The sequence below is a fragment of the Hypanus sabinus genome, chromosome 21 (genome assembly GCF_030144855.1).
Source record: "Hypanus sabinus isolate sHypSab1 chromosome 21, sHypSab1.hap1, whole genome shotgun sequence".
Taxonomy (NCBI): domain Eukaryota; kingdom Metazoa; phylum Chordata; class Chondrichthyes; order Myliobatiformes; family Dasyatidae; genus Hypanus; species Hypanus sabinus.
Genome location: NC_082726.1, coordinates 9,841,332 through 9,866,425, shown reverse-complemented (window position 1 = coordinate 9,866,425; position 25,094 = coordinate 9,841,332). Strand labels below are relative to the sequence as shown.

Genomic DNA, 25,094 nt, shown 5'->3' with positions numbered 1-25,094 from the left:
CAAGGAGAGACGGGCTCAGGGTACAAGGAGAGACGGGCACAGGGTACAGGGAGAGACGGGCTCAGGGTACAGGGAGAGATGGGCGCAGGGTACAAGGAGAGACGGGCTCAGGGTACAGGGAGAGGCGGGCACAGGGTACAAGGAGAGACGGGCGCAGGGTACAGGGAGAGACAGGCGCAGGGTACAAGGAGAGACGGGCTCAGGGTACAAGGAGAGACGGGCACAGGGTACAAGGAGAAGCGGGCGCAGGGTACAGGGAGAGATGGGCGCAGGGTACAGTGAGAGACGGGCGCAGGGTACAGGGAGAGACGGGCGCAGGGTACAGTGAGAGACGGGCGCAGGGTACAGGGAGAGGCGGGTGCAGGGTACAGTGAGAGGCGGGCGCAGGGTACAGGGAGAGGCGGGTGCAGGGTACAGGGAGAGATGGGCGCAGGGTACAGGGAGAGACGGGCGCAGGGTACAGTGAGAGACGGGCGCAGGGTACAGGGAGAGATGGGCGCAGGGTACAGGGAGAGGTGGGTGCAGGGTACAGGGAGAGGTGGGCTCAGGGTACAGGGAGAGGTGGGCTCAGGGTAGAGGGAGAGGTGGGCTCAGGGTAGAGGGAGAGATGGGCGCAGGGTACAGGGAGAGACGGGCGCAGGGTACAGGGAGAGGTGGGCTCAGGGTAGAGGGAGAGATGGGCTCAGGGTAGAGGGAGAGACGGGCTCAGGGTACAGAGAGAGACGGGCTCAGGGTACAGGGAGAGATGGGCGCAGGGTACAGGGAGAGGTGGGTGCAGGGTACAGGGAGAGGTGGGCTCAGGGTACAGGGAGAGGTGGGCTCAGGGTAGAGGGAGAGGTGGGCTCAGGGTAGAGGGAGAGATGGGCGCAGGGTACAGGGAGAGACGGGCGCAGGGTACAGGGAGAGACGGGCTCAGGGTACAGAGAGAGACGGGCTCAGGGTACAGGGAGAGACGGGCTCAGGGTACAGAGAGAGACGGGCTCAGGGTACAGGGAGAGACGGGCTCAGGGTACAGAGAGAGGCGGGCTCAGGGTACAGGGAGAGACGGGCTCAGGGTACAGGGAGAGACGGGCTCAGGGTACAGAGAGAGACTGGCTCAGGGTACAGAGAGAGACTGGCTCAGGGTACAGAGAGAGGCGGGCGCAGGGTACAGGGAGAGGCGGGCGCAGGGTACAAGGAGAAGCGGGCGCAGGGTACAGGGAGAGGTGGGTGCAGGGTACAGGGAGAGGTGGGCGCAGGGTACAGGGAGAGGTGGGCTCAGGGTAGAGGGAGAGGTGGGCTCAGGGTAGAGGGAGAGATGGGCGCAGGGTACAGGGAGAGGTGGGCTCAGGGTACAGGGAGAGGTGGGCGCAGGGTAGAGGGAGAGATGGGCTCAGGGTAGAGGGAGAGGTGGGTGCAGGGTAGAGGGAGAGGTGGGTGCAGGGTACAGGGAGAGACTGGCGCAGGGTACAGGGAGAGACGGGCGCAGGGTACAGAGAGAGACGGGCGCAGGGTACAGGGAGAGACGGGCGCAGGGTACAGTGAGAGACGGGCGCAGGGTACAGTGAGAGACGGGCGCAGGGTACAAGGAGAAGCGGGCGCAGGGTACAGGGAGAGGCGGGCGCAGGGTAAAGGGAGAGATGGGCGCAGGGTACAGGGAGAGGCGGGCGCAGGGTACAGGGAGAGACGGGCGCAGGGTACAGGGAGAGACGGGCGCAGGGTACAGGGAGAGACGGGCGCAGGGTACAGGGAGAGGCGGGCGCAGGGTACAGGGAGAGGCGGGCGCAGGGTACAGGGAGAGGCGGGCGCAGGGTACAGGGAGAGGCGGGCGCAGGGTACAGGGAGAGGCGGGCGCAGGGTACAGGGAGAGGCGGGCGCAGGGTACAGGGAGAGGCGGGCGCAGGGTACAGGGAGAGGCGGGCGCAGGGTACAGGGAGAGGCGGGCGCAGGGTACAGGGAGAGACGGGCTCAGGGTACAGGGAGAGACGGGCTCAGGGTACAGGGAGAGACGGGCTCAGGGTACAGGGAGAGACGGGCTCAGGGTACAGAGAGAGACGGGCTCAGGGTACAGGGAGAGACGGGCTCAGGGTACAGAGAGAGACGGGCTCAGGGTACAGGGAGAGGCGGGCGCAGGGTACAGGGAGAGACGGGCTCAGGGTACAGAGAGAGACGGGCGCAGGGTACAGAGAGAGACTGGCGCAGGGTACAGAGAGAGACGGGCGCAGGGTACAGGGAGAGGCGGGCGCAGGGTACAAGGAGAAGCGGGCGCAGGGTACAGGGAGAGGTGGGCGCAGGGTACAGGGAGAGGTGGGCGTAGGGTACAGGGAGAGGTGGGCTCAGGGTAGAGGGAAGGTGGGCTCAGGGTAGAGGGAGAGATGGGCGCAGGGTACAGGGAGAGGTGGGCTCAGGGTACAGGGAGAGGTGGGCGCAGGGTAGAGGGAGAGATGGGCTCAGGGTAGAGGGAGAGGTGGGCGCAGGGTACAGGGAGAGACGGGCGCAGGGTACAGGGAGAGACGGGCGCAGGGTACAGGGAGAGGCAGGCTCAGGGTACAGGGAGAGACGGGCTCAGGGTACAGGGAGAGACGGGCGCAGGGTACAGGGAGAGACGGGCGCAGGGTACAGGGAGAGATGGGCGCAGGGTACAGAGAGAGACGGGCTCAGGGTACAGGGAGAGGCGGGCACAGGGTACAAGGAGAGACGGGCGCAGGGTACAGGGAGAGACGGGCGCAGGGTACAAGGAGAGACGGGCACAGGGTACAAGGAGAGACGGGCGCAGGGTACAGGGAGAGACGGGCGCAGGGTACAGTGAGAGACGGGCACAGGGTACAAGGAGAAGCGGGCGCAGGGTACAGGGAGAGGCGGGTGCAGGGTACAGGGAGAGATGGGCGCAGGGTACAGGGAGAGACGGGCGCAGGGTACAGTGAGAGACGGGCGCAGGGTACAGGGAGAGGCGGGTGCAGGGTACAGTGAGAGACGGGCGCAGGGTACAGGGAGAGGCGGGTGCAGGGTACAGGGAGAGGCGGGTGCAGGGTACAGGGAGAGACGGGCACAGGGTACAAGGAGAGACGGGTTCAGGGTACAGGGAGAGGCGGGCGCAGGGTACAGGGAGAGGCGGGCGCAGGGTACAGGGAGAAGCGGGCGCAGGGTACAGGGAGAGGCGGGTGCAGGGTACAGGGAGAGATGGGCGCAGGGTACAGGGAGAGGCGGGCGCAGGGTACAGGGAGAGGCGGGCGCAGCGTACAGGGAGAGACGGGCGCAGGGTACAGGGAGAGACGGGCGCAGGGTACAGGGAGAGGCGGGCGCAGGGTACAGGGAGAGGCGGGCGCAGGGTACAGGGAGAGGCGGGCGCAGGGTACAGGGAGAGGCGGGCGCAGGGTACAGGGAGAGGCGGGCTCAGGGTACAGGGAGAGACGGGCTCAGGGTACAGAGAGAGACAGGCTCAGGGTACAGGGAGAGACGGGCTCAGGGTACAGAGAGAGACGGGCTCAGGGTACAGGGAGAGGCGGGCGCAGGGTACAGGGAGAGACGGGCTCAGGGTACAGGGAGAGACGGGCTCAGGGTACAGAGAGAGACGGGCGCAGGGTACAGAGAGAGACTGGCGCAGGGTACAGAGAGAGGCGGGCGCAGGGTACAAGGAGAAGCGGGCGCAGGGTACAGGGAGAGGTGGGTGCAGGGTACAGGGAGAGGTGGGCGCAGGGTACAGGGAGAGGTGGGCTCAGGGTAGAGGGAGAGGTGGGCTCAGGGTAGAGGGAGAGATGGGCGCAGGGTACAGGGAGAGGTGGGCTCAGGGTACAGGGAGAGGTGGGCGCAGGGTAGAGGGAGAGATGGGCTCAGGGTAGAGGGAGAGGTGGGCGCAGGGTACAGGGAGAGACGGGCGCAGGGTACAGGGAGAGACGGGCGCAGGGTACAGGGAGAGGCGGGCTCAGGGTACAGGGAGAGACGGGCTCAGGGTACAGGGAGAGGCGGGCTCAGGGTACAGGGAGAGACGGGCTCAGGGTACAGGGAGAGACGGGCGCAGGGTACAGGGAGAGACGGGCGCAGGGTACAGGGAGAGATGGGCGCAGGGTACAGAGAGAGACGGGCTCAGGGTACAGGGAGAGGCGGGCACAGGGTACAAGGAGAGACGGGCGCAGGGTACAGGGAGAGACGGGCGCAGGGTACAAGGAGAGACGGGCTCAGGGTACAAGGAGAGACGGGCACAGGGTACAAGGAGAGACGGGCGCAGGGTACAGGGAGAGATGGGCGCAGGGTACAGTGAGAGACGGGCGCAGGGTACAAGGAGAAGCGGGCGCAGGGTACAGGGAGAGGCGGGTGCAGGGTACAGGGAGAGATGGGCGCAGGGTACAGGGAGAGACGGGCGCAGGGTACAGTGAGAGACGGGCGCAGGGTACAGGGAGAGGCGGGTGCAGGGTACAGTGAGAGACGGGCGCAGGGTACAGGGAGAGGCGGGTGCAGGGTACAGGGAGAGAGGGGCGCAGGGTACAGGGAGAGACGGGCGCAGGGTACAGTGAGAGACGGGCTCAGGGTACAGGGAGAGACGGGCTCAGGGTACAGGGAGAGACGGGCGCAGGGTACAGGGAGAGACGGGCGCAGGGTACAGGGAGAGACGGGCGCAGGGTACAGGGAGAGACGGGCGCAGGGTACAGTGAGAGACGGGCGCAGGGTACAAGGAGAAGCGGGTGCAGGGTACAGGGAGAGGCGGGCGCAGGGTACAGGGAGAGACGGGCGCAGGGTACAGGGAGAGGTGGGCTCAGGGTAGAGGGAGAGGTGGGCTCAGGGTAGAGGGAGAGATGGGCGCAGGGTACAGGGAGAGGTGGGCTCAGGGTACAGGGAGAGGTGGGCGCAGGGTAGAGGGAGAGGTGGGCGCAGGGTACAGGGAGAGACGGGCGCAGGGTACAGGGAGAGACGGGCGCAGGGTACAGGGAGAGGCGGGCTCAGGGTACAGGGAGAGACGGGCTCAGGGTACAGGGAGAGACGGGCGCAGGGTACAGGGAGAGACGGGCGCAGGGTACAGGGAGAGATGGGCGCAGGGTACCGAGAGAGACGGGCTCAGGGTACAGGGAGAGGCGGGCACAGGGTACAAGGAGAGACGGGCGCAGGGTACAGGGAGAGACGGGCGCAGGGTACAAGGAGAGACGGGCTCAGGGTACAAGGAGAGACGGGCACAGGGTACAAGGAGAGACGGGCGCAGGGTACAGGGAGAGATGGGCGCAGGGTACAGTGAGAGACGGGCACAGGGTACAAGGAGAAGCGGGCGCAGGGTACAGGGAGAGGCGGGTGCAGGGTACAGGGAGAGATGGGCGCAGGGTACAGGGAGAGACGGGCGCAGGGTACAGGGAGAGGCGGGTGCAGGGTACAGTGAGAGACGGGCGCAGGGTACAGGGAGAGGCGGGTGCAGGGTACAGGGAGAGGCGGGTGCAGGGTACAGGGAGAGACGGGCACAGGGTACAAGGAGAGACGGGTTCAGGGTACAGGGAGAGGCGGGCGCAGGGTACAGGGAGAGGCGGGCGCAGGGTACAGGGAGAAGCGGGCGCAGGGTACAGGGAGAGGCGGGTGCAGGGTACAGGGAGAGATGGGCGCAGGGTACAGGGAGAGGCGGGCGCAGGGTACAGGGAGAGACGGGCGCAGGGTACAGGGAGAGACGGGCGCAGGGTACAGGGAGAGACGGGCGCAGGGTACAGGGAGAGGCGGGCGCAGGGTACAGGGAGAGGCGGGCGCAGGGTACAGGGAGAGACGGGCGCAGGGTACAGGGAGAGGCTGGCGCAGGGTACAGGGAGAGACGGGCGCAGGGTACAGGGAGAGGCGGGCGCAGGGTACAGGGAGAGGCGGGCGCAGGGTACAGGGAGAGGCGGGCGCAGGGTACAGGGAGAGGCTGGCGCAGGGTACAGGGAGAGGCGGGCGCAGGGTACAGGGAGAGACGGGCTCAGGGTACAGGGAGAGACGGGCTCAGGGTACAGGGAGAGACGGGCTCAGGGTACAGGGAGAGACGGGCTCAGGGTACAGAGAGAGACGGGCTCAGGGTACAGGGAGAGACGGGCTCAGGGTACAGGGAGAGACGGGCTCAGGGTACAGAGAGAGACGGGCTCAGGGTACAGGGAGAGACGGGCTCAGGGTACAGGGAGAGACGGGCTCAGGGTACAGGGAGAGACGGGCTCAGGGTACAGAGAGAGACGGGCGCAGGGTACAGAGAGAGACTGGCGCAGGGTACAGGGAGAGGCGGGCGCAGGGTACAGGGAGAAGCGGGCGCAGGGTACAGGGAGAGGTGGGCGCAGGGTACAGGGAGAGGTGGGCGCAGGGTAGAGGGAGAGGTGGGCTCAGGGTAGAGGGAGAGGTGGGCTCAGGGTAGAGGGAGAGATGGGCGCAGGGTACAGGGAGAGGTGGGCTCAGGGTACAGGGAGAGGTGGGCGCAGGGTAGAGGGAGAGATGGGCTCAGGGTAGAGGGAGAGGTGGGCGCAGGGTACAGGGAGAGACGGGCGCAGGGTACAGGGAGAGACGGGCGCAGGGTACAGGGAGAGGCGGGCTCAGGGTACAGGGAGAGACGGGCTCAGGGTACAGGGAGAGACGGGCGCAGGGTACAGGGAGAGACGGGCGCAGGGTACAGGGAGAGATGGGCGCAGGGTACAGAGAGAGACGGGCTCAGGGTACAGGGAGAGGCGGGCACAGGGTACAAGGAGAGACGGGCGCAGGGTACAGGGAGAGACGGGTGCAGGGTACAAGGAGAGACGGGCACAGGGTACAAGGAGAGACGGGCACAGGGTACAGGGAGAGACGGGCGCAGGGTACAGGGAGAGATGGGCGCAGGGTACAGTGAGAGACGGGCACAGGGTACAAGGAGAAGCGGGCGCAGGGTACAGGGAGAGAGGGGCGCAGGGTACAGGGAGAGAGGGGCGCAGGGTACAGTGAGAGACGGGCGCAGGGTACAGGGAGAGACGGGCTCAGGGTACAGGGAGAGACGGGCGCAGGGTACAGGGAGAGACGGGCGCAGGGTACAGGGAGAGACGGGCGCAGGGTACAGGGAGAGACGGGCGCAGGGTACAGGGAGAGACGGGCACAGGGTACAAGGAGAAGCGGGCGCAGGGTACAGGGAGAGGCGGGTGCAGGGTACAGGGAGAGATGGGCGCAGGGTACAGGGAGAGACGGGCGCAGGGTACAGTGAGAGACGGGCGCAGGGTACAGGGAGAGGCGGGTGCAGGGTACAGTGAGAGACGGGCGCAGGGTACAGGGAGAGGCGGGTGCAGGGTACAGGGAGAGAGGGGCGCAGGGTACAGGGAGAGACGGGCGCAGGGTACAGTGAGAGACGGGCGCAGGGTACAGTGAGAGACGGGCGCAGGGTACAGGGAGAGGCGGGTGCAGGGTACAGGGAGAGACGGGCGCAGGGTACAGGGAGAGACGGGCGCAGGGTACAGGGAGAGGTGGGCTCAGGGTACAGGGAGAGGTGGGCTCAGGGTACAGGGAGAGGTGGGCTCAGGGTAGAGGGAGAGATGGGCGCAGGGTACAGGGAGAGACGGGCGCAGGGTACAGGGAGAGGTGGGCTCAGGGTAGAGGGAGAGATGGGCTCAGGGTAGAGGGAGAGGTGGGTGCAGGGTACAGGGAGAGACTGGCGCAGGGTACAGGGAGAGACGGGCGCAGGGTACAAGGAGAAGCGGGCGCAGGGTACAGGGAGAGGCGGGTGCAGGGTACAGGGAGAGATGGGCGCAGGGTACAGGGAGAGACGGGCGCAGGGTACAGAGAGAGACGGGCTCAGGGTACAGGGAGAGGCGGGCACAGGGTACAGGGAGAGACGGGCGCAGGGTACAGGGAGAGACGGGCGCAGGGTACAAGGAGAGACGGGCTCAGGGTACAAGGAGAGACGGGCACAGGGTACAAGGAGAGACGGGCGCAGGGTACAGGGAGAGACGGGCACAGGGTACAAGGAGAAGCGGGCACAGGGTACAGGGAGAGGCGGGTGCAGGGTACAGGGAGAGATGGGCGCAGGGTACAGGGAGAGACGGGCGCAGGGTACAGTGAGAGACGGGCGCAGGGTACAGGGAGAGGCGGGTGCAGGGTACAGTGAGAGACGGGCGCAGGGTACAGGGAGAGGCGGGTGCAGGGTACAGGGAGAGAGGGGCGCAGGGTACAGGGAGAGACGGGCGCAGGGTACAGTGAGAGACGGGCACAGGGTACAAGGAGAAGCGGGCGCAGGGTACAGGGAGAGGCGGGTGCAGGGTACAGGGAGAGATGGGCGCAGGGTACAGGGAGAGACGGGCGCAGGGTACAGTGAGAGACGGGCGCAGGGTACAGGGAGAGGCGGGTGCAGGGTACAGTGAGAGACGGGCGCAGGGTACAGGGAGAGGCGGGTGCAGGGTACAGGGAGAGAGTGGCGCAGGGTACAGGGAGAGACGGGCGCAGGGTACAGTGAGAGACGGGCGCAGGGTACAGTGAGAGACGGGCGCAGGGTACAGGGAGAGGCGGGTGCAGGGTACAGGGAGAGACGGGTGCAGGGTACAGGGAGAGGTGGGCGCAGGGTACAGGGAGAGGTGGGCTCAGGGTACAGGGAGAGGTGGGCTCAGGGTAGAGGGAGAGGTGGGCTCAGGGTAGAGGGAGAGATGGGCGCAGGGTACAGGGAGAGACGGGCGCAGGGTACAGGGAGAGGTGGGCTCAGGGTAGAGGGAGAGATGGGCTCAGGGTAGAGGGAGAGGTGGGTGCAGGGTACAGGGAGAGACTGGCGCAGGGTACAGGGAGAGACGGGCGCAGGGTACAGGGAGAGACGGGCGCAGGGTACAGGGAGAAGCGGGCGCAGGGTACAAGGAGAAGCGGGTGCAGGGTACAGGGAGAGATGGGCGCAGGGTACAGGGAGAGACGGGCGCAGGGTACAGGGAGAGACGGGCGCAGGGTACAGGGAGAGAAGGGCGCAGGGTACAGGGAGAGACGGGCGCAGGGTACAGGGAGAGACGGGCTCAGGGTACAGGGAGAGGCGGGCGCAGGGTACAGGGAGAGACGGGCGCAGGGTACAGGGAGAGACGGGCGCAGGGTACAGAGAGAGACGGGCTCAGGGTACAGGGAGAGACGGGCTCAGGGTACAGAGAGAGATGGGCTCAGGGTACAGAGAGAGACGGGCTCAGGGTACAGGGAGAGGCGGGCGCAGGGTACAGGGAGAGACGGGCGCAGGGTACAGAGAGAGACGGGCACAGGGTACAGGGAGAGACGGGCTCAGGGTACAGAGAGAGACGGGCGCAGGGTACAGAGAGAGACGGGCTCAGGGTACAGGGAGAGACGGGCGCAGGGTACAAGGAGAAGCGGGCGCAGGGTACAGTGAGAGACGGGCGCAGGGTACAGGGAGAGGCGGGTGCAGGGTACAGTGAGAGACGGGCGCAGGGTACAGGGAGAGGCGGGTGCAGGGTACAGGGAGAGATGGGCGCAGGGTACAGGGAGAGACGGGCGCAGGGTACAGTGAGAGACGGGCGCAGGGTACAGTGAGAGACGGGCGCAGGGTACAGGGAGAGGCGGGTGCAGGGTACAGGGAGAGATGGGCGCAGGGTACAGGGAGAGGTGGGTGCAGGGTACAGGGAGAGGTGGGCTCAGGGTACAGGGAGAGGTGGGCTCAGGGTAGAGGGAGAGATGGGCGCAGGGTACAGGGAGAGATGGGCGCAGGGTACAGGGAGAGGTGGGCTCAGGGTAGAGGGAGAGATGGGCTCAGGGTAGAGGGAGAGGTGGGTGCAGGGTACAGGGAGAGACTGGCGCAGGGTACAGGGAGAGACGGGCGCAGGGTACAGGGAGAGATGGGCGCAGGGTACAGTGAGAGACGGGCGCAGGGTACAAGGAGAAGCGGGCGCAGGGTACAGGGAGAGGCGGGCGCAGGGTACAGGGAGAGGCGGGCGCAGGGTACAGGGAGAGACGGGCGCAGGGTACAGGGAGAGACGGGCGCAGGGTACAGGGAGAGACGGGCGCAGGGTACAGGGAGAGACGGGCGCAGGGTACAGGGAGAGACGGGCGCAGGGTACAGGGAGAGACGGGCGCAGGGTACAGGGAGAGACGGGCTCAGGGTACAGGGAGAGACGGGCTCAGGGTACAGGGAGAGACGGGCTCAGGGTACAGGGAGAGATGGGCTCAGGGTACAGAGAGAGACGGGCTCAGGGTACAGGGAGAGACGGGCGCAGGGTACAGGGAGAGACGGGCGCAGGGTACAGGGAGAGATGGGCGCAGGGTACAGTGAGAGACGGGCGCAGGGTACAAGGAGAAGCGGGCGCAGGGTACAGGGAGAGGCGGGTGCAGGGTACAGGGAGAGATGGGCGCAGGGTACAGGGAGAGACGGGCGCAGGGTACAGGGAGAGACGGGCGCAGGGTACAGGGAGAGATGGGCGCAGGGTACAGGGAGAGACGGGCGCAGGGTACAGGGAGAGGCGGGCGCAGGGTACAGGGAGAGACGGGCTCAGGGTACAGGGAGAGGCGGGCGCAGGGTACAGGGAGAGACGGGCTCAGGGTACAGAGAGAGACGGGCTCAGGGTACAGAGAGAGACAGGCTCAGGGTACAGGGAGAGACGGGCTCAGGGTACAGAGAGAGACGGGCTCAGGGTACAGGGAGAGGCGGGCGCAGGGTACAGGGAGAGACGGGCTCAGGGTACAGAGAGAGACGGGCTCAGGGTACAGGGAGAGACGGGCTCAGGGTACAGGGAGAGGCGGGCACAGGGTACAAGGAGAGACGGGCGCAGGGTACAGGGAGAGACGGGCGCAGGGTACAGGGAGAGACGGGCTCAGGGTACAAGGAGAGACGGGCGCAGGGTACAAGGAGAGACGGGCACAGGGTACAAGGAGAGACGGGCTCAGGGTACAAGGAGAGACGGGCTCAGGGTACAAGGAGAGACGGGCACAGGGTACAGGGAGAGACGGGCTCAGGGTACAGGGAGAGATGGGCGCAGGGTACAAGGAGAGACGGGATCAGGGTACAGGGAGAGGCGGGCACAGGGTACAAGGAGAGACGGGCGCAGGGTACAGGGAGAGACGGGCGCAGGGTACAAGGAGAGACCGGCTCAGGGTACAAGGTGAGACGGGCACAGGGTACAAGGAGAGACGGGCGCAGGGTACAGGGAGAGATGGGCGCAGGGTACAGTGAGAGACGGGCACAGGGTACAAGGAGAAGCAGGCGCAGGGTGCAGGGAGAGGCGGGTGCAGGGTACAGGGAGAGATGGGCGCAGGGTACAGGGAGAGACGGGCGCAGGGTACAGTGAGAGACGGGCGCAGGGTACAGGGAGAGGCGGGTGCAGGGTACAGTGAGAGACGGGCGCAGGGTACAGGGAGAGGCGGGCGCAGGGTACAGGGAGAGACGGGCTCAGGGTACAGAGAGAGACGGGCTCAGGGTACAGGGAGAGACGGGCGCAGGGTACAAGGAGAAGCGGGCGCAGGGTACAAGGAGAAGCGGGCGCAGGGTACAGGGAGAGGCGGGTGCAGGGTACAGGGAGAGATGGGCGCAGGGTACAGGGAGAGACGGGCGCAGGGTACAGGGAGAGACGGGCGCAGGGTACAGGGAGAGACGGGCTCAGGGTACAGAGAGAGACGGGCTCAGGGTACAGGGAGAGACGGGCTCAGGGTACAGAGAGAGACGGGCTCAGGGTACAGGGAGAGACGGGCTCAGGGTACAGAGAGAGACGGGCTCAGGGTACAGAGAGAGACGGGCTCAGGGTACAGGGAGAGGCGGGCGCAGGGTACAGGGAGAGACGGGCTCAGGGTACAGGGAGAGACGGGCTCAGGGTACAGAGAGAGACAGGCTCAGGGTACAGGGAGAGACGGGCTCAGGGTACAGAGAGAGACGGGCTCAGGGTACAGGGAGAGGCAAGCAAGATAGAGCAGGAGGGACAGCGCGAGGCAGGGAAGGTACAATGTAAGGCACCACATAAGACAGATAAGAAGGTTCTGTATAAACCTTATATTACAAGGTAAGTATAAGATAGACAAGGGCTAGCCACAGGAAGGTATTTATAGTGAATAGTTACATACATAGTGCCTGCAGCCTTGAGTTACCAAATTCCAGTGAGACTCATTTCAAAGCTTGATATTATAATTATGTATCTTTATTTTCAATAATTTAAGATTACATTGTGAGAACAGGAGGACCGCAATGCAGAAGATTTAGGAGTGTTCAAATTTGAAGCATCTGATGATGTAAGGAAGTTGATAAGAGGCAAGGCAAGTCTTTAATTTGATTGGGAAATATGGGGTAGAATACAGAGAGTTAAGGATGGTGTATAGAGTGGTGAGAAGTAGTGAGTGATCTTATTTTACCATTAAGGATTGTGAGGTCACAGAACAAAGATGGAATTAAAATAAAAGTCAATGATGAGCTAATAAAATCAGATTCAGGGTTCTGATTGGTTACCTGTTACCATGTGATCCCTTCTCCTGTAGGTAATGGTCACAAACGTCACCTCCCTTCTGAAAACAGTGAAAGCGGTGGAGGATGAAGCAACGCGAGGCACAAGGGCACTCGAGGGAACGATAGAAAGCATTAAACAAGAGCTGGCGGTACGTTAGTGGAGGGCTAATAACTCACTGATGTCACCTCAACTCTACATCTGATCACAATCCCCCTTTTATCTCCCAATTTATTTATCATTTTTCTCCTGATTTACTTTGTCTTCCTTTCTGTTTTAAGGTCATGCAGGTCATGCACATTTTAGATTGGAACCCTTCCATCTTCATTAGCTGTATTTCAGCTGCAAAACTCTAAATTCTTCCCCATCTCTCTCCTATATATTTTGTGCCGCTTAAAAGATATAACACACTAGTCCAGGGGTCAGCAACCTTTACCACTGAAAGAGCCACTTGGACCCGTTTCCCACAGAAAAGAAAACACTGGGAGCCGCAAAACCCGTTTGACATTTAAAATGAAATAACACTGCATACAACGTTTTTTTTTGCCTTTATGCTATGTATAAACAAACTATAATGTGTTGCATTTATGAAATTGATGAACTCCTGCAGAGAAAACGAAATTACATTTCTGCATGCAACAAAAACATTTTGAACTCCGAAAAAAAGACGTTGGGTTGAAAGTTACTTTTAAGTAAAATATTCAATGTCTATTTGAGACCTTCTTGTATTTATGAAAAACGCTGAACTTAAATTTTCCGCCAGCAGCAAACCAAAAATAACGTCAGCCAGCTGTCATCCTGAAAAATGAAAGGACTATTTCACTGAACAATGAAAAAATATGAATATAAGTAAAATAATAGGCAATTAAAATATTTATCATACTTGGTTAATGGGATTTCTGCTCCTGGACCTCAGCGCACAGCGTCTGCACATCAGGGCTGTATGATGTCACCTTCATCTTTACACAGGATCGCAAGCTGTCATCTGTGAGGTTTTCAATATCACTCCATTTGTGTTTCTGAGCAAGAACGGCCTTCTGACGGGCAACATCTTCAAGGTCTGCTGTCAAGCGTCTAAACTTGGACACCCATATGTCTTTGTCGGCTATGTCGGCCAGTTCCATCTCAAGATCAGGTTGACTCACACCTGCCAATGCAGTCGTATTCAGTAGGGAAGGATCGATGCTTAAGGGAGTGACCGGGAAGGATAATGTGTTTTTTTCCTCTCTGAACTCACAGAAGCGTTTCCCAAACGATGTTTGCATTGCGATGATTGCAGAATGTAAATACTCCGAAATTATCATGTCGTGACCTTGTTTGAACTCTCTCAAATTGGGGAAGTGAGACAAAGTGCCTTTCTGTAAATCTCTGGCAAGCACTGTCAACTTGCGCTCGAATGCCAAAACATCCTCCAACATGTGCAGGGCTGTACGTCCTTTCCCCTGAAGAGCTGTGTTCAGCGTGTTCAGGTGCGCTGTCATGTCTACCATGAAGTGTAGCTTTTCCAGCCACTCTGGCTGTTCCAGCTCAGGAAAGGTGAGCCCTTTGCTGCCCAGGAAAGTTTTCACTTCTTCCAGACACGCGACAAAGCGTTTCAGCACCTTCCGTCTGGACAGCCAGCGATAAAAACACGTTGTAGCGGTGTCAGTAAACTGCAGTCAAAGATAGCTTTATTCGAACTAAACAGCCTTGCTTTTAAGCCTCCCTCAACCCAGCCCCCATGGACGCAGATGCTGCAAAAGACGCGTACTCACAAACCCCCGTAGGCTATCTCCCTTAGCCGGAATGCCGGCTAATTGTGAGCCGTTTCGGATGTGGCAGGAAATGTACAAGATCACCATAATTACATTTCAAAAGCTAACAAACTAACATAAAATACATTTTAATTAAATACTGACCAATTATTTCCCAAAGCCACAGGGAGCCGCAGCACAGAGGTGAAAGAGCCACAAATGGCTCGGGAGCCGCAGGTTGCCGACCCCCGCACTAGTCTGATCTGGAACAAAGAAAGGTACAGGAATGAAGACGCTCAGCCTGTGTGCTTTGGAGTTTGGAGCAGGCGGAGTGTTTTGTGGGTCGAATGTTTCAAGCAGAGTTCAGCCCATAGCTCAAGCAGGCAATATATTTGGTAGCAACATGCACAGTATATGTCTCTGAACCTAGTTCTGTCTGAAAACTTCCCATTCTTTATCTGTGTACTTTATATCTCTTCCAGATCTCTTTACAGCCACGACTTAAACAGTGTGATCCCCAGATAGACTGAGAAGAGCAAGCAGAAGATCCCTGGGTGTCCTGCTCCCTAACCAGTACTCAGTTCTGAGTACTGACAGGGGAGAGGTTTCCCCTGGGAAGTTCTGTAAGAGCCAGGACCAAAGTATGATGGATAATGCAAAGCTACAAGGAGAGAGAAGACAGGTCTAAAGGGTGATATTAATCAGGGATTCTAAAACTAGGACAGCAGACAGGTGTTTCTGGAGTTCTAGAATAGTTGTAGAGTGACTGCAGTGTTGAACAGGAGGAACACGAGCCCAGAGAGTTACTATCTCTGTCGATGATATAGTTGGTATAACCAGAATATGACTCTGGTATTGTGGAGCTGTTTAAACGTGATGTGAACTCACACTTCAAGCATCGAGTTCCAGCCCCTATCATCTCCTTCATGAAAGAATGTTTCTTCTGCTTTAAACCTCTATCAGTGACTCTTAAATAACCATCCTGACTTTTGGCTGTCCCATTTTCTCTTTCTGGGCTTCAGATTATGTTATACACCTTAGTTAAGTATCCCTTGGCCTCTTCTCTTCAAAAGAAAACAGTCCCAACTTGTACCATGGCTACACTGCTGGCAATGTTTTCTGCGCCCTCCCAGTGTAATCCCTTGGTAACACAGTGGATGAACTGAAGCCTAACTTATGTGCCTTGGCAAATAGAATGTATCATTGCATGTACCTTACGTGACCATCTTTCCTGCTGCCTTTAAGGATCTGTGGCTATGCAATCCACGGTCCCACTTTTCTCTCAACCACTCAATGTTTTCCATTTCCATTCTCTCCACATTTATTGTTTTAAATTCCATTTCCATTTTCAAAGATTCAAACTCCATTTATTATCAAAGTATGTGTACAGAGTACAACTCTGAGATTCGTCCTCCCGCAGGCAGCCACAAACCAAGAAAACACCATGGAACCCGTTCAAAGAAAATGCGAAACAACAACACATGAAAAATCAGAACAAATTGCAGAAATGGCAAAAAAAAAATGTGAATAACACACAGAAGTGAGTTTAGGAATGTTGAGTTTAGTTCATTGCAGTGCAGTTTAATTCTGTGGCATGCATTGACTGCAGGCTGCAGAGCCAGGCTGCCCCAGGTAAATTGTGCAGAATAGCGATTTTGTAATTTTGAAATCAGAAGCCCATATAACATGAATTGCAGAGTCCTCTAGAAACGAGTCCAATCCACAAACCACACCAATCAAACCTTGTCCGAAACCCAAGACTCTTGCACCTTCCTCCAGCAGCAGCGAGCGAGAGGGAAGGGGAGACCAGCCAAATCCAGGCAAACGGCGCTGGACACCCAATCTCTTCCGCTCTTATCCTCTTTGGTTTCAATCTTGTTCAGTGCTTTAATTGGCAAGTTGGTCGAGAATTGGAGCTGATCGTGGGATTGTGTTCTGCTGTAGGCCATACATTTTCCTGCAGTCTGAAGTGTTACTCTTTACTGTCAAGCTCACAGCCAATTTTTGCATTACCAGCTAACTTTTTTGCCACTGTCAGTCATATATCTATAGCAAGGGGAGAGAATACCGAATCCCGTGAACCACTTCCAATCACAACAATGCCCATCAGTCATTACCTTTTTGAATTTGATTTGTATTGATCAGCACACATCTTGTTAAAGTGCTGCTAAAATCTATGTCATCCACAGCAAATGTTCTGTCCAAAATGACGTACCCTGGGACCTCCCTACACAATTCATTGGACATGACCTTCCATTAGGAAAGCATTTCATTTCCAGGCATTGTAAATTCAAATTCTTATCTGTCACGTGAGACTGGTCTTAACCTGACTGAAAGATGACTGCCCCACTAATAACTGCCCCATAGCCATTGGTCCACTGACAACTGCCCCACAGCTATTGATTCCCTGATGACTGCCCCACAGCCATTGGTCTGCTGACAACTGCCCCACAGCCATTGGTCCACTGACAACTGCCCCACAGCTATTGGTCCACTGACAACTGCCCCACAGCTATTGGTCCACTGACAAATGCCCCACAGGCATTGGTCCACTGACAACTGCCCCACAGTCATTGGTCCTCTGACATAACTTATATGTGATATAACGTAAAGCCTTCATGCCGGATCTTGACTTAAATTCCAGGTTTTCCAATCAAAAGAGGTGCCAGCCAAGACTCATACCCCGGAAGAATTCATTCGAATGACAAAAGGTATCACAACCGCCACTGCCAAGGCAGTAGCTGCAGGGAACTCCTGTCGCCAGGATGAAGTGATAGCAACTGCCAACCTGAGTCGCAAGGCAATTGTCGACATGCTGACAGCTTGCAAGGTAATTGTCAGTGTCTTCGGTCACCAGTTTGATTTCTGGCTTGCTTTTGGTCAATCAGCATTAAAGTGCAAATGTGTTTCCCTCGGCAGCAAGCGGCGTACCATTCGGCAGTGAGTGAGGATGTGCGAAGCCGGGCCCTGCATTCAGCCACCGAATGCAGCGTGGGATACATGGAACTGCTGGAGCACGTCCTTGCGGTGAGTGGGTCAGCCTGGCTTCCTGTGGGTTGCCTAGAACAGAGTACACAGGGATGTAGCTTTCTGAGAATTATTGAGATAGGCCATCAGATTTCCAGGATTTGCAAGCAAATCTGAGGGATTTTGGAGAACCTATGTAAAGTGGTTACATAGGATGTGGAAGCTTCAGAGAGTGTGCAGAGGAGATTTACTAGGACGTTGCCTGGATTGGAGAGCATGTCTTACGAAGAAAGGTTGAACAAGCTAGGGCTTCTCTCTTTTGAGTGACGGAGGATGAGAAGTGACCTGATAGAGGTGTATACGATGATGAGAGGCACTGATTGAGTGGACAGCCAGAGGCAGCAATAGTTATACAAGAAGGCATACGTTTAAGGTGCTAGGAGAAACGTATTAGGGGAGACTGTCAGAAGTCATGTTCTTATGCAGAGAGTAGTAGGTGGGTGCCAGAGGCAGTAGTAGAGAAAGAAATATTAGGGACACTTAAGAGATTCTTAGATAGGCACATTGATGAAAGTAATGTGGGAGGGTAGCGTTAGATCAGGGGTTCCCAACCTGGACTCCACAGAACACTTGTTTAATGGTATTGGTCCAAGGCATGAAATAGATTGGGGATCTCCTAGGGTAGATTGATCTTGGAGAAGAGTAAAATGTTGGCACAACGTCTTGGGTGGAAGGAACTGTACTGTGCTGGACTGTTCTGTGTAAGTGTTAATTCTCTGTTCTATGTCAGTCTGAATTCTCCGAATTCCTGATCATTCTGTTTATACTTAGCTTTGTAAACCCGTCATCACTTTTTCCGTGCTACTTAACCGTTGGAGAATGTCGAAAGTCTGGCTTTGCTTTGAAACAGGTTGTTCAGAAGCCCACAGCCGAGCAGAAGCTTCAGTTGTCCGCGTACTCGAAGCGCGTCGCAGCTGCCGTCACCGAACTGATCCAGTCAGCCGAAGCCATGAAAGGTCAGCATGGGGTCGGGGTTGAGAGCTCCAGGTCCTGTGGCCTCCGCAAGCCAGGTAGCAACGCGCCGAGTTCTTCCCAAGCTCCCAGTTTAAATTTACATGCATTTCTCTAATGCGCGGGACATTCTAAAGGTACTTGCATGTAACCAGATAATTAGCTATACAAAGAAGGGTCATTTTTCCCTTTTTCATCTGTGCCTGCAGAGTTTCCTCCTCAATGCCAGTTCCAGACTCACTTAATGTCTTTGAAGCTATCTATTATGAATCACAGAAGGTTCAACTTGACTATTTTTGTTACTTTCTCTATTTAAAGAGTCTAGAATCCCGTCTGCTTTTAACAACTTGCTTTACTGCCGTGTCACCATCGACAATTTATGGACATGAACTCTAGCATCTTGGATCTTTTACTCCTCTCAAAGCGAGTCTCCTAGTTTATATTGACGCAGCAGACTGCTACTTCACAGTTCTCAGTACTAAGTTTCATTTGCTACTTCTTTACCGGCCTATCACTATCACCGTCCATAATAACTATTTGCACAGTTCACACATTTGCAGGTTCTCTGTTAGCTGCCGATTTGGGATGTGCGCCCCAGACGGCCTGAACAAGACATGTTTGACAAAAGTGTTCCTAGTGACCCCTATGGGTCAGCGTACCCTGTCCACTGCTGCAGGTTTGGCAAGAGGCTGTTGAGTGCTGCTCACTCAGCCAGTTTACTGTCCATGGTGCTGCTGCAGCCCCTTTTATTCCCTGGGCTTCAGCCTATGAGGTGGGCATTTCTATTGAGTGTGTTTGTAAATACCATCGATCACATTTACCCCATCTTCAACCTGTCTCTACATGACTTCCACTATTCACCAAAATTATGGGGAGTGATGCAAGTTCTGCTCTGTACCTTTACCTTCTGAAAAAATGATTCTTGGTCTGTTCCATTTTTACTCCTTGTCTTATGGTTTTCCAATTCCAACAAATTTCCTTGGTTTGCAAAAAGTTATTTTAGTGCCTCTCTCTGTTATTTTGTAGTTGAAATCTGCGGCCTGACCTCTTATCATTCTCAACCCAAAACACTGTCTCTTTTACCATTCTGAGTTAGTCTAACAAATCACCCGTTGCCCTGGTGAATGAGATCCAATTGCTCAAATCTCTCATTCCTTGGCATTGCGTCAGTATCAGTCCTATGCCCGCTCACAATATGAATGAGCCAAGTGCAGCCGTTGTCTCTGACTTCTGCCTTAACCCCAGGGTTTACTTTCGTACTCCATGCCCCAGCTTAATAAGCTTGAGAGCCTAAGAACTACATAGATGGATTAACCAGATTTACCTTCCGTTATTGTAAATAATTCAATCTCTAATGAGGGAGCAGAGTATAATTCCAATTGAAGTGAGTTTGCAAAAGTGAGCGATTTGTACATCAGAGTGTAACTCTGCCTCTGTTTTCCATCTTGATTTCCCTGTCAGTGTATTTCCATTTAAAATCTCACTCTGCCGTCCTATAATGATGTTTCCCAGGATCCTCTCACTGCCTGTCACACTCCCTGTGTGTCCTGCCAGAGGTGACACTGGAGTGCCTTCACTGTCTGGCACACTGTCACTGTGCTGCCTTAGCGCTGGCGATACCAGAGCCCTCACACTGTCTGTCACTGGCACTTTTACTGTGTTGTGCTGCCAGTGGTCCCATCTTTGGCACCTCTGTTACACTCCTGCTGGCCAGAACTGGTGATTTCAGTCAGAGCTGCCAGTGGTCAGCCCTGTCTTGGAGAGGTGCACGTGTGCTGCAGACGATGGAGTTTTGCAGTGTACTAACTGACAGCTGGCATACCATCCGCTGTTCTTCCATTCTGATCCAACGACGAGTCCAGTTAATTCCAGTGAGGGATTGGGAGCTGGACTTGCATACTGCTGTGAGTGCTCACTCCTAACTGGAATGTGTGAAGAGCTGTGTTACTGTCTCTCTGCGTGTGGAGTGGAGAGGCCCTCGGGCATTGGGCCATGTTTACCTGCTGCCATAGTGGGACTGATTGGACAAGTCCCTGGTGACAGTCCAGTGGAAACAACTGTAGCTCATTTTAAACAGAACACATGGGATGGACGGGAGCATCAAAGTTATCATCTTTCACCGACCACATTGTCCTGCTTTTATTGGATGACTGCTCTGGACTCGTTCATTCATGTTTGGAGTCTCTAACTTAAACCTGCAACAGGTTCCCTCTGTCACTTTTCCTCTGAAGCACAGAGGCAGGGAGTCACTCCGAGCACGTTAACAGGAGGTTCACATGCCCTTCCTGCCAGTTTGCATTCGCTCTCTTATGTTTTATATACTTTTTGGACTAACGCTTTGCCAAATGAATAATATTCCTATTCTCCCCTCCAAACCCAAACTCTTTCTATTATTTTCCCTCCATCCCCTCTGCTCTGCCCAAGTGCAGTTTTTCATGAGTTTTGGGAATGGCCACTGTGAAAGTCGGGATCGGCCGAGCGGGGACGTTGTGAGGGGATTTGACTAGCAGTGCTCAAGATAATGAGGAGACAAACTTGTTCCTGTTGGTGAGAGGGTCAGGCGTCCAAGAACAACGGAATATAATATAGAACCGAGCACGATGCAGGGAGGGGATTTAATGCAGCTTTGAGCTTCCATCTGGAATGTATTGCCTGGGGGAGTACTGCAGGTGGATCTATATGGCTTTTACAGGATGTGTCCTTGAAATAACAGAAATTGTAGGGCTACAGGAAAATGGTGGAGAGGGGCAATGTTTGTCCAGAGAATCAGCCTTGATTCAGAAAGCTAAATAGCCACCTCCTGTGTAGTCACCGTTCTGTGATATTGTGGTTTCCTTCCCCCTGCAATCTCATTAACAGCTTCCTGATGTTTGAAGCTGAAAACTTCCTTCCTCGATTAGTATAATGGAGGATGGGAAGTATTTGGACACTCTAGAAAATCATAATAAGATGGTTTTATGAAAAAGTAATGAGGTCTGACTATTTTTTTGGCGTCCCTTTATGATGTAATGAGTAAAGTGATAAGCAAGAGCCGGGTGATTTGACTTTTAAAGGCAGCTGATGACTAGTGGACCCCGAGCCAATGCCTCACAGTTCCAGAATCCTGACCTCACATAGCCCCTGAACGATGGTCCAGGTTGCTACCTCATCCAGTCTTTTGAGGCAGTTGTGGTCAGGATGATTGTAGTGCAAAGTTGGAGGATTGGGAAGCTTTTAACAACCAACAGAAAGCAACTGAAAAAAAGCAGTAAGGAGTGAAAAGATGCATTATAAAAGAGGATACCAAAATATTTTTCAGACACATAAAGAGTGAAAGAGAGGCAAGAGTAGACATCAGAATGTTGGAAAATGATGCTCAAGAGAGAGTAATAGGGAACAAGGAATTAGCAGATGAACATCAATATTCACTGCGGAAGACACTATCAGCATTCCACAAATCCGAGTGTCTCGGAGCATAAGTTGAGTGTAGTTGCTTTTAAAAAGGAGAATGTGCTTGGGAGCCTGAAAGACCTGAAGGTAATTAAGTCACTTAAACCAGGTGGACTGTATCCCAGTGTTCTGAAAGAGGTGGCTGAAGAGATTGTGGAGGCATTAGTAATGATCTTTCAAGAATCACCTGGTTCTGGAGGACTGGAAAATAGTAAATGTCATTTCACTCTCTAAGGGAGAAAGGAAAAACACAGAAAATTATCGGCCAGTTAGCTTGACATTATTAAACATGACGTTTCAGGATACTTGGGAGGCACATGACAAAATAGGCTGAAATCTCCATGGTTTCCTTAAGGGGAAGTCTTGCCTGGCAGATAAATCTTTTGGAATTCTTTGAGGAAATAAAAAGCAGGATAGACGAGTCCAGACGAAGGGTCTCGGCCCGAAACGTTGACTGCTTGTTTCCACGGATGCTGTCTGTGTTACTAGAGGAGTCAATGGATTTTTTTACTTGGATTTTCAGAAGGGCTTTGACAAGATGCCACTCATGAGACTGCTAAATAAGATAAGAGCCCATGGTATTACAGGAAAGATACTAGCATGGACAGGAGATAGGCTGATTAGCAGGAGGCAAAAGTGGGAATGAAGGGGACATTTTCTGGTTGACTGTCAGTGATTAGTGGTGCTGTTGAAAGGGTTGGTGTTGATTCTGCTAAGTTTCACCTTATATGTTAAAGAGGTGGCTGATGGCTTTGAATTGATAGCTTTGTACCAAGTTTGTGGATGATACTAAGAAAGGTGGAGGGACAGGTAGTATTGAGAAAGCAGGGAATCTGCAGGAGGATTTAGAAAGATTAGGAAAATGGGCAAAGAAGGATTACAATGTAGGGAAGTGTATGATCACACGTTTTGGTGGAAGGAATGAAGACTATTTTCTAAATGGGGAATGAATTCAGAAATCAGATGTGCAAAGGGACTTGAGAGTCAAGGTTCAGGATTCCCAGAAGGTTAACTTGCTGGTTAAAGCAGTGGTAAGGAAGGCAAATGCAATATTAGCTTTCATTTTGAGAAGACTAGAATATAAAAGCAAGGATGTAATTCTGTGGCATTGTGAACAGTTTTAAGGCCCATATCTAAGAAAGGCTGTGCTGGCATTAAGAGCAGGTCCAGAGGAGGTTTGTGTGAATGATTTGGGGAAAGGATTGATGTGTAGGGAGTATTTGATGGCTCTGAGCCTGTACTCACTGGAGTTTAGACGAATGAAGGGGGATTTTATTGAAACCTAATGAATATAGATAGAGGGGATGTGGGGATGATGTTTCAAGTAGTGGGAGAGTCTAGGATCAGAGAGCACAGCCTCAAAATAGAAGTACATCCTTTTGGAACAGAGATGAGAAGGAATTTCTTTAGCCAGAGGGTGGTGAATCTGTGGAATACAGTGCCACAGGTGGCTATGGAGGCCAGGTCACTGGGTATATTTAAAGGGCTGATAGGTTCTTGATTAGTAAGGACATCAAAGGTTACAGAAGGAGGCAAGAGAATGGGTTTGAGAGCAGGAGAATAAATCAACCCTGACTGAATGGTGGAGCAGACTCAATAAGCCAACTGGCCTGATTCTGCTTCTATATCTAATGGGTGAGAATGGGGTGTGGTGTTGATTTCCTGCTCTTTACTACTGGGTGTTTTATATAGCAGGGACATCGAGGAGCAGACAGGGAGGCAGATTCTGGAGCGGTGCAATAATAATAGGGTTGTTGTGATAGGAGATTTCAACTTTCCTGATTTTGACTGGTGTCTTCTTAGAGCAAGGGGTTCAGTTGGGGTGGAGTTTGTAGGTGTGTTCAAGAAGGTTTCCTAACGCAATATGTAGGTAAGCCCACTGGAAGAGAGGCTGCACTTGATCTGGTATTGGGAAATGAACCTGGTCAGGTGTCAGATCTCTCAGTGGGAGAGCATTTTGGAGGTAGTGATCACAACTCTATCTCCTTTACCATAGCGCTGGAGAGGGATAGGAGACAATTTGGGAAAACATTTATTTGGGGTAGGACAGGGGTCAGCAACCTTTACCACTGAAAGAGCCATTTGGACCCGTTTCCCACAGAAAAGAAAACACTGGGAGCCGCAAAACCCGTTTGACATTTAAAATGAAATAACACTGCATACAACGTTTTGTTTTGCCTTTATGCTATGTATAAACAAACTATAATGTGTTGCATTTATGAAATTGATGAACTCCTGCAGAGAAAACGAAATTACATTTCTGCATGCAACAAAAACATTTTGAACTCCGAAAAAAAGACGTTGGGTTGAAGGTTACTTTTAAGTAAAATACTCAACGGCTATTTGAGTCCTTCTTTTATTTATGAAAAACGCCAAACTTAAATTTGCCGCCAGCAGCAAGCCAAAAATAACGTCAGCCAGCTGTCAACCTGAAAAATAATAGGTCTATTTCACTGAACAATGAAAACATATGAATATACGTAAAATAATAGGCAATTAAAATATTTATCATACTTGGTCAGGTTGACTCACACCTGACAATGCAGTCGTATTCAGTAGGGATGGATCGATGCTTAGGGGAGTGACCGGGAAGGATAATGTGTTTTTTTCCTCTCTGAACTCACAGAAGCGTTTCCCAAACGATGTTTGCATTGCGATGATTGCAGAATGTAAATACTCCGAATTTATCATGTCGTGACCTTGTTTGAACTCTCTCAAATTGGGGAAGTGAGACAATGTGCCTTTCTGTAAATCTCTGGCAAGCACTGTCAACTTGCGCTCGAATGCCAAAACATCCTCCAACATGTGCAGGGCTGTACGTCCTTACCCCGTTGAAGAGCTGTGTTCAGCGTGTTCAGGTGCGCTGTCATGTCTACCATGAAGTGTATATTTTCCAGCCACTCTGGCTGTTCCAGCTCAGGAAAGGTGAGCCCTTTGCTGCCCAGGAAAGTTTTCACTTCTTCCAGACACGCGACAAAGCGTTTCAGCACCTCCCCTCTGGACAGCCAGCGATAAAAACACGTTGTAGTGGTGTGCTACACGCAGTCAGTAAACTGCAGTCAAAGATAGCTTTATTCGAACTAAACAGCCTTGCTTTTAAGCCTCCCTCAACCCGCCCCCCATGGGCGCGGATGCTGCAAAAGACACGTACTCACAAACCCCCGTAGGCTATCTCCCTTAGCCTGAACGCTGGCTAATTGTGAGCCGGTTCGGATGTGTCAGGAAATGGGTCGCCACGACGTCTTATTTAGATTGTACAAGATCACCATAATCTTCAAATTTAGATTTACATTTCAAAAACTAACAAACTAACATAAAATACATTTTAATTAAATACTGACTATGTAGCGGTGTGCTACACGCAGCGCTAAAATTACGACACGGAGTCGGTAACTGCAGTCGAAGGAAAAAACTTTATTCGAAATCTTCAGCCTCACTTTTAAGCCTTCCTCAACCTGCCCCCCCATGGCGCAGAGGCTCCAAAGCTCTGTGCTTGCAAAACCCCGTAGGCTATCTAATTGTGAGTCGGTTCGGATGTGCCAGGAAAAGGGTCGCCACAACCAATTATTTCCCAAAGCAACAGGGAGCCGCAGCACAGACGTAAAAGAGCCACATGTGGCTCCGGAGCCGC

General features: G+C 54.7%; 2 protein-coding genes across 6 annotated transcripts in view; one reads left to right on the top strand and one right to left on the bottom strand.

Moving 5' to 3' along the window:
• The window catches only part of tln2b (talin 2b), a 352,925-nt gene that overhangs the window by 303,749 nt on the left and 24,082 nt on the right, over window positions 1-25,094 (top strand). For 4 of the 5 annotated variants that reach the window (XM_059945979.1, XM_059945978.1, XM_059945981.1 and 1 more), the window contains exons 49-52: window positions 12,358-12,474; window positions 16,701-16,886; window positions 16,976-17,083; window positions 17,934-18,093. In XM_059945979.1, coding sequence (XP_059801962.1) covers window positions 12,358-12,474; window positions 16,701-16,886; window positions 16,976-17,083; window positions 17,934-18,093 — 571 coding nt within the window. The remainder of the gene's footprint in view (window positions 1-12,357; window positions 12,475-16,700; window positions 16,887-16,975; window positions 17,084-17,933; window positions 18,094-25,094) is intronic. The other variant, XM_059945982.1, reaches the window with a different exon arrangement.
• LOC132379191 (general transcription factor II-I repeat domain-containing protein 2-like) lies at window positions 13,063-13,981 on the bottom strand. Its single transcript, XM_059946867.1, has 2 exons — window positions 13,207-13,981; window positions 13,063-13,121 (listed from the first exon to the last, which is right to left on the bottom strand). Exon 1 carries the CDS (start codon window positions 13,811-13,813, stop codon window positions 13,211-13,213), a length of 603 nt encoding a protein of 200 aa, XP_059802850.1. The 5' UTR covers window positions 13,814-13,981; the 3' UTR covers window positions 13,063-13,121; window positions 13,207-13,210.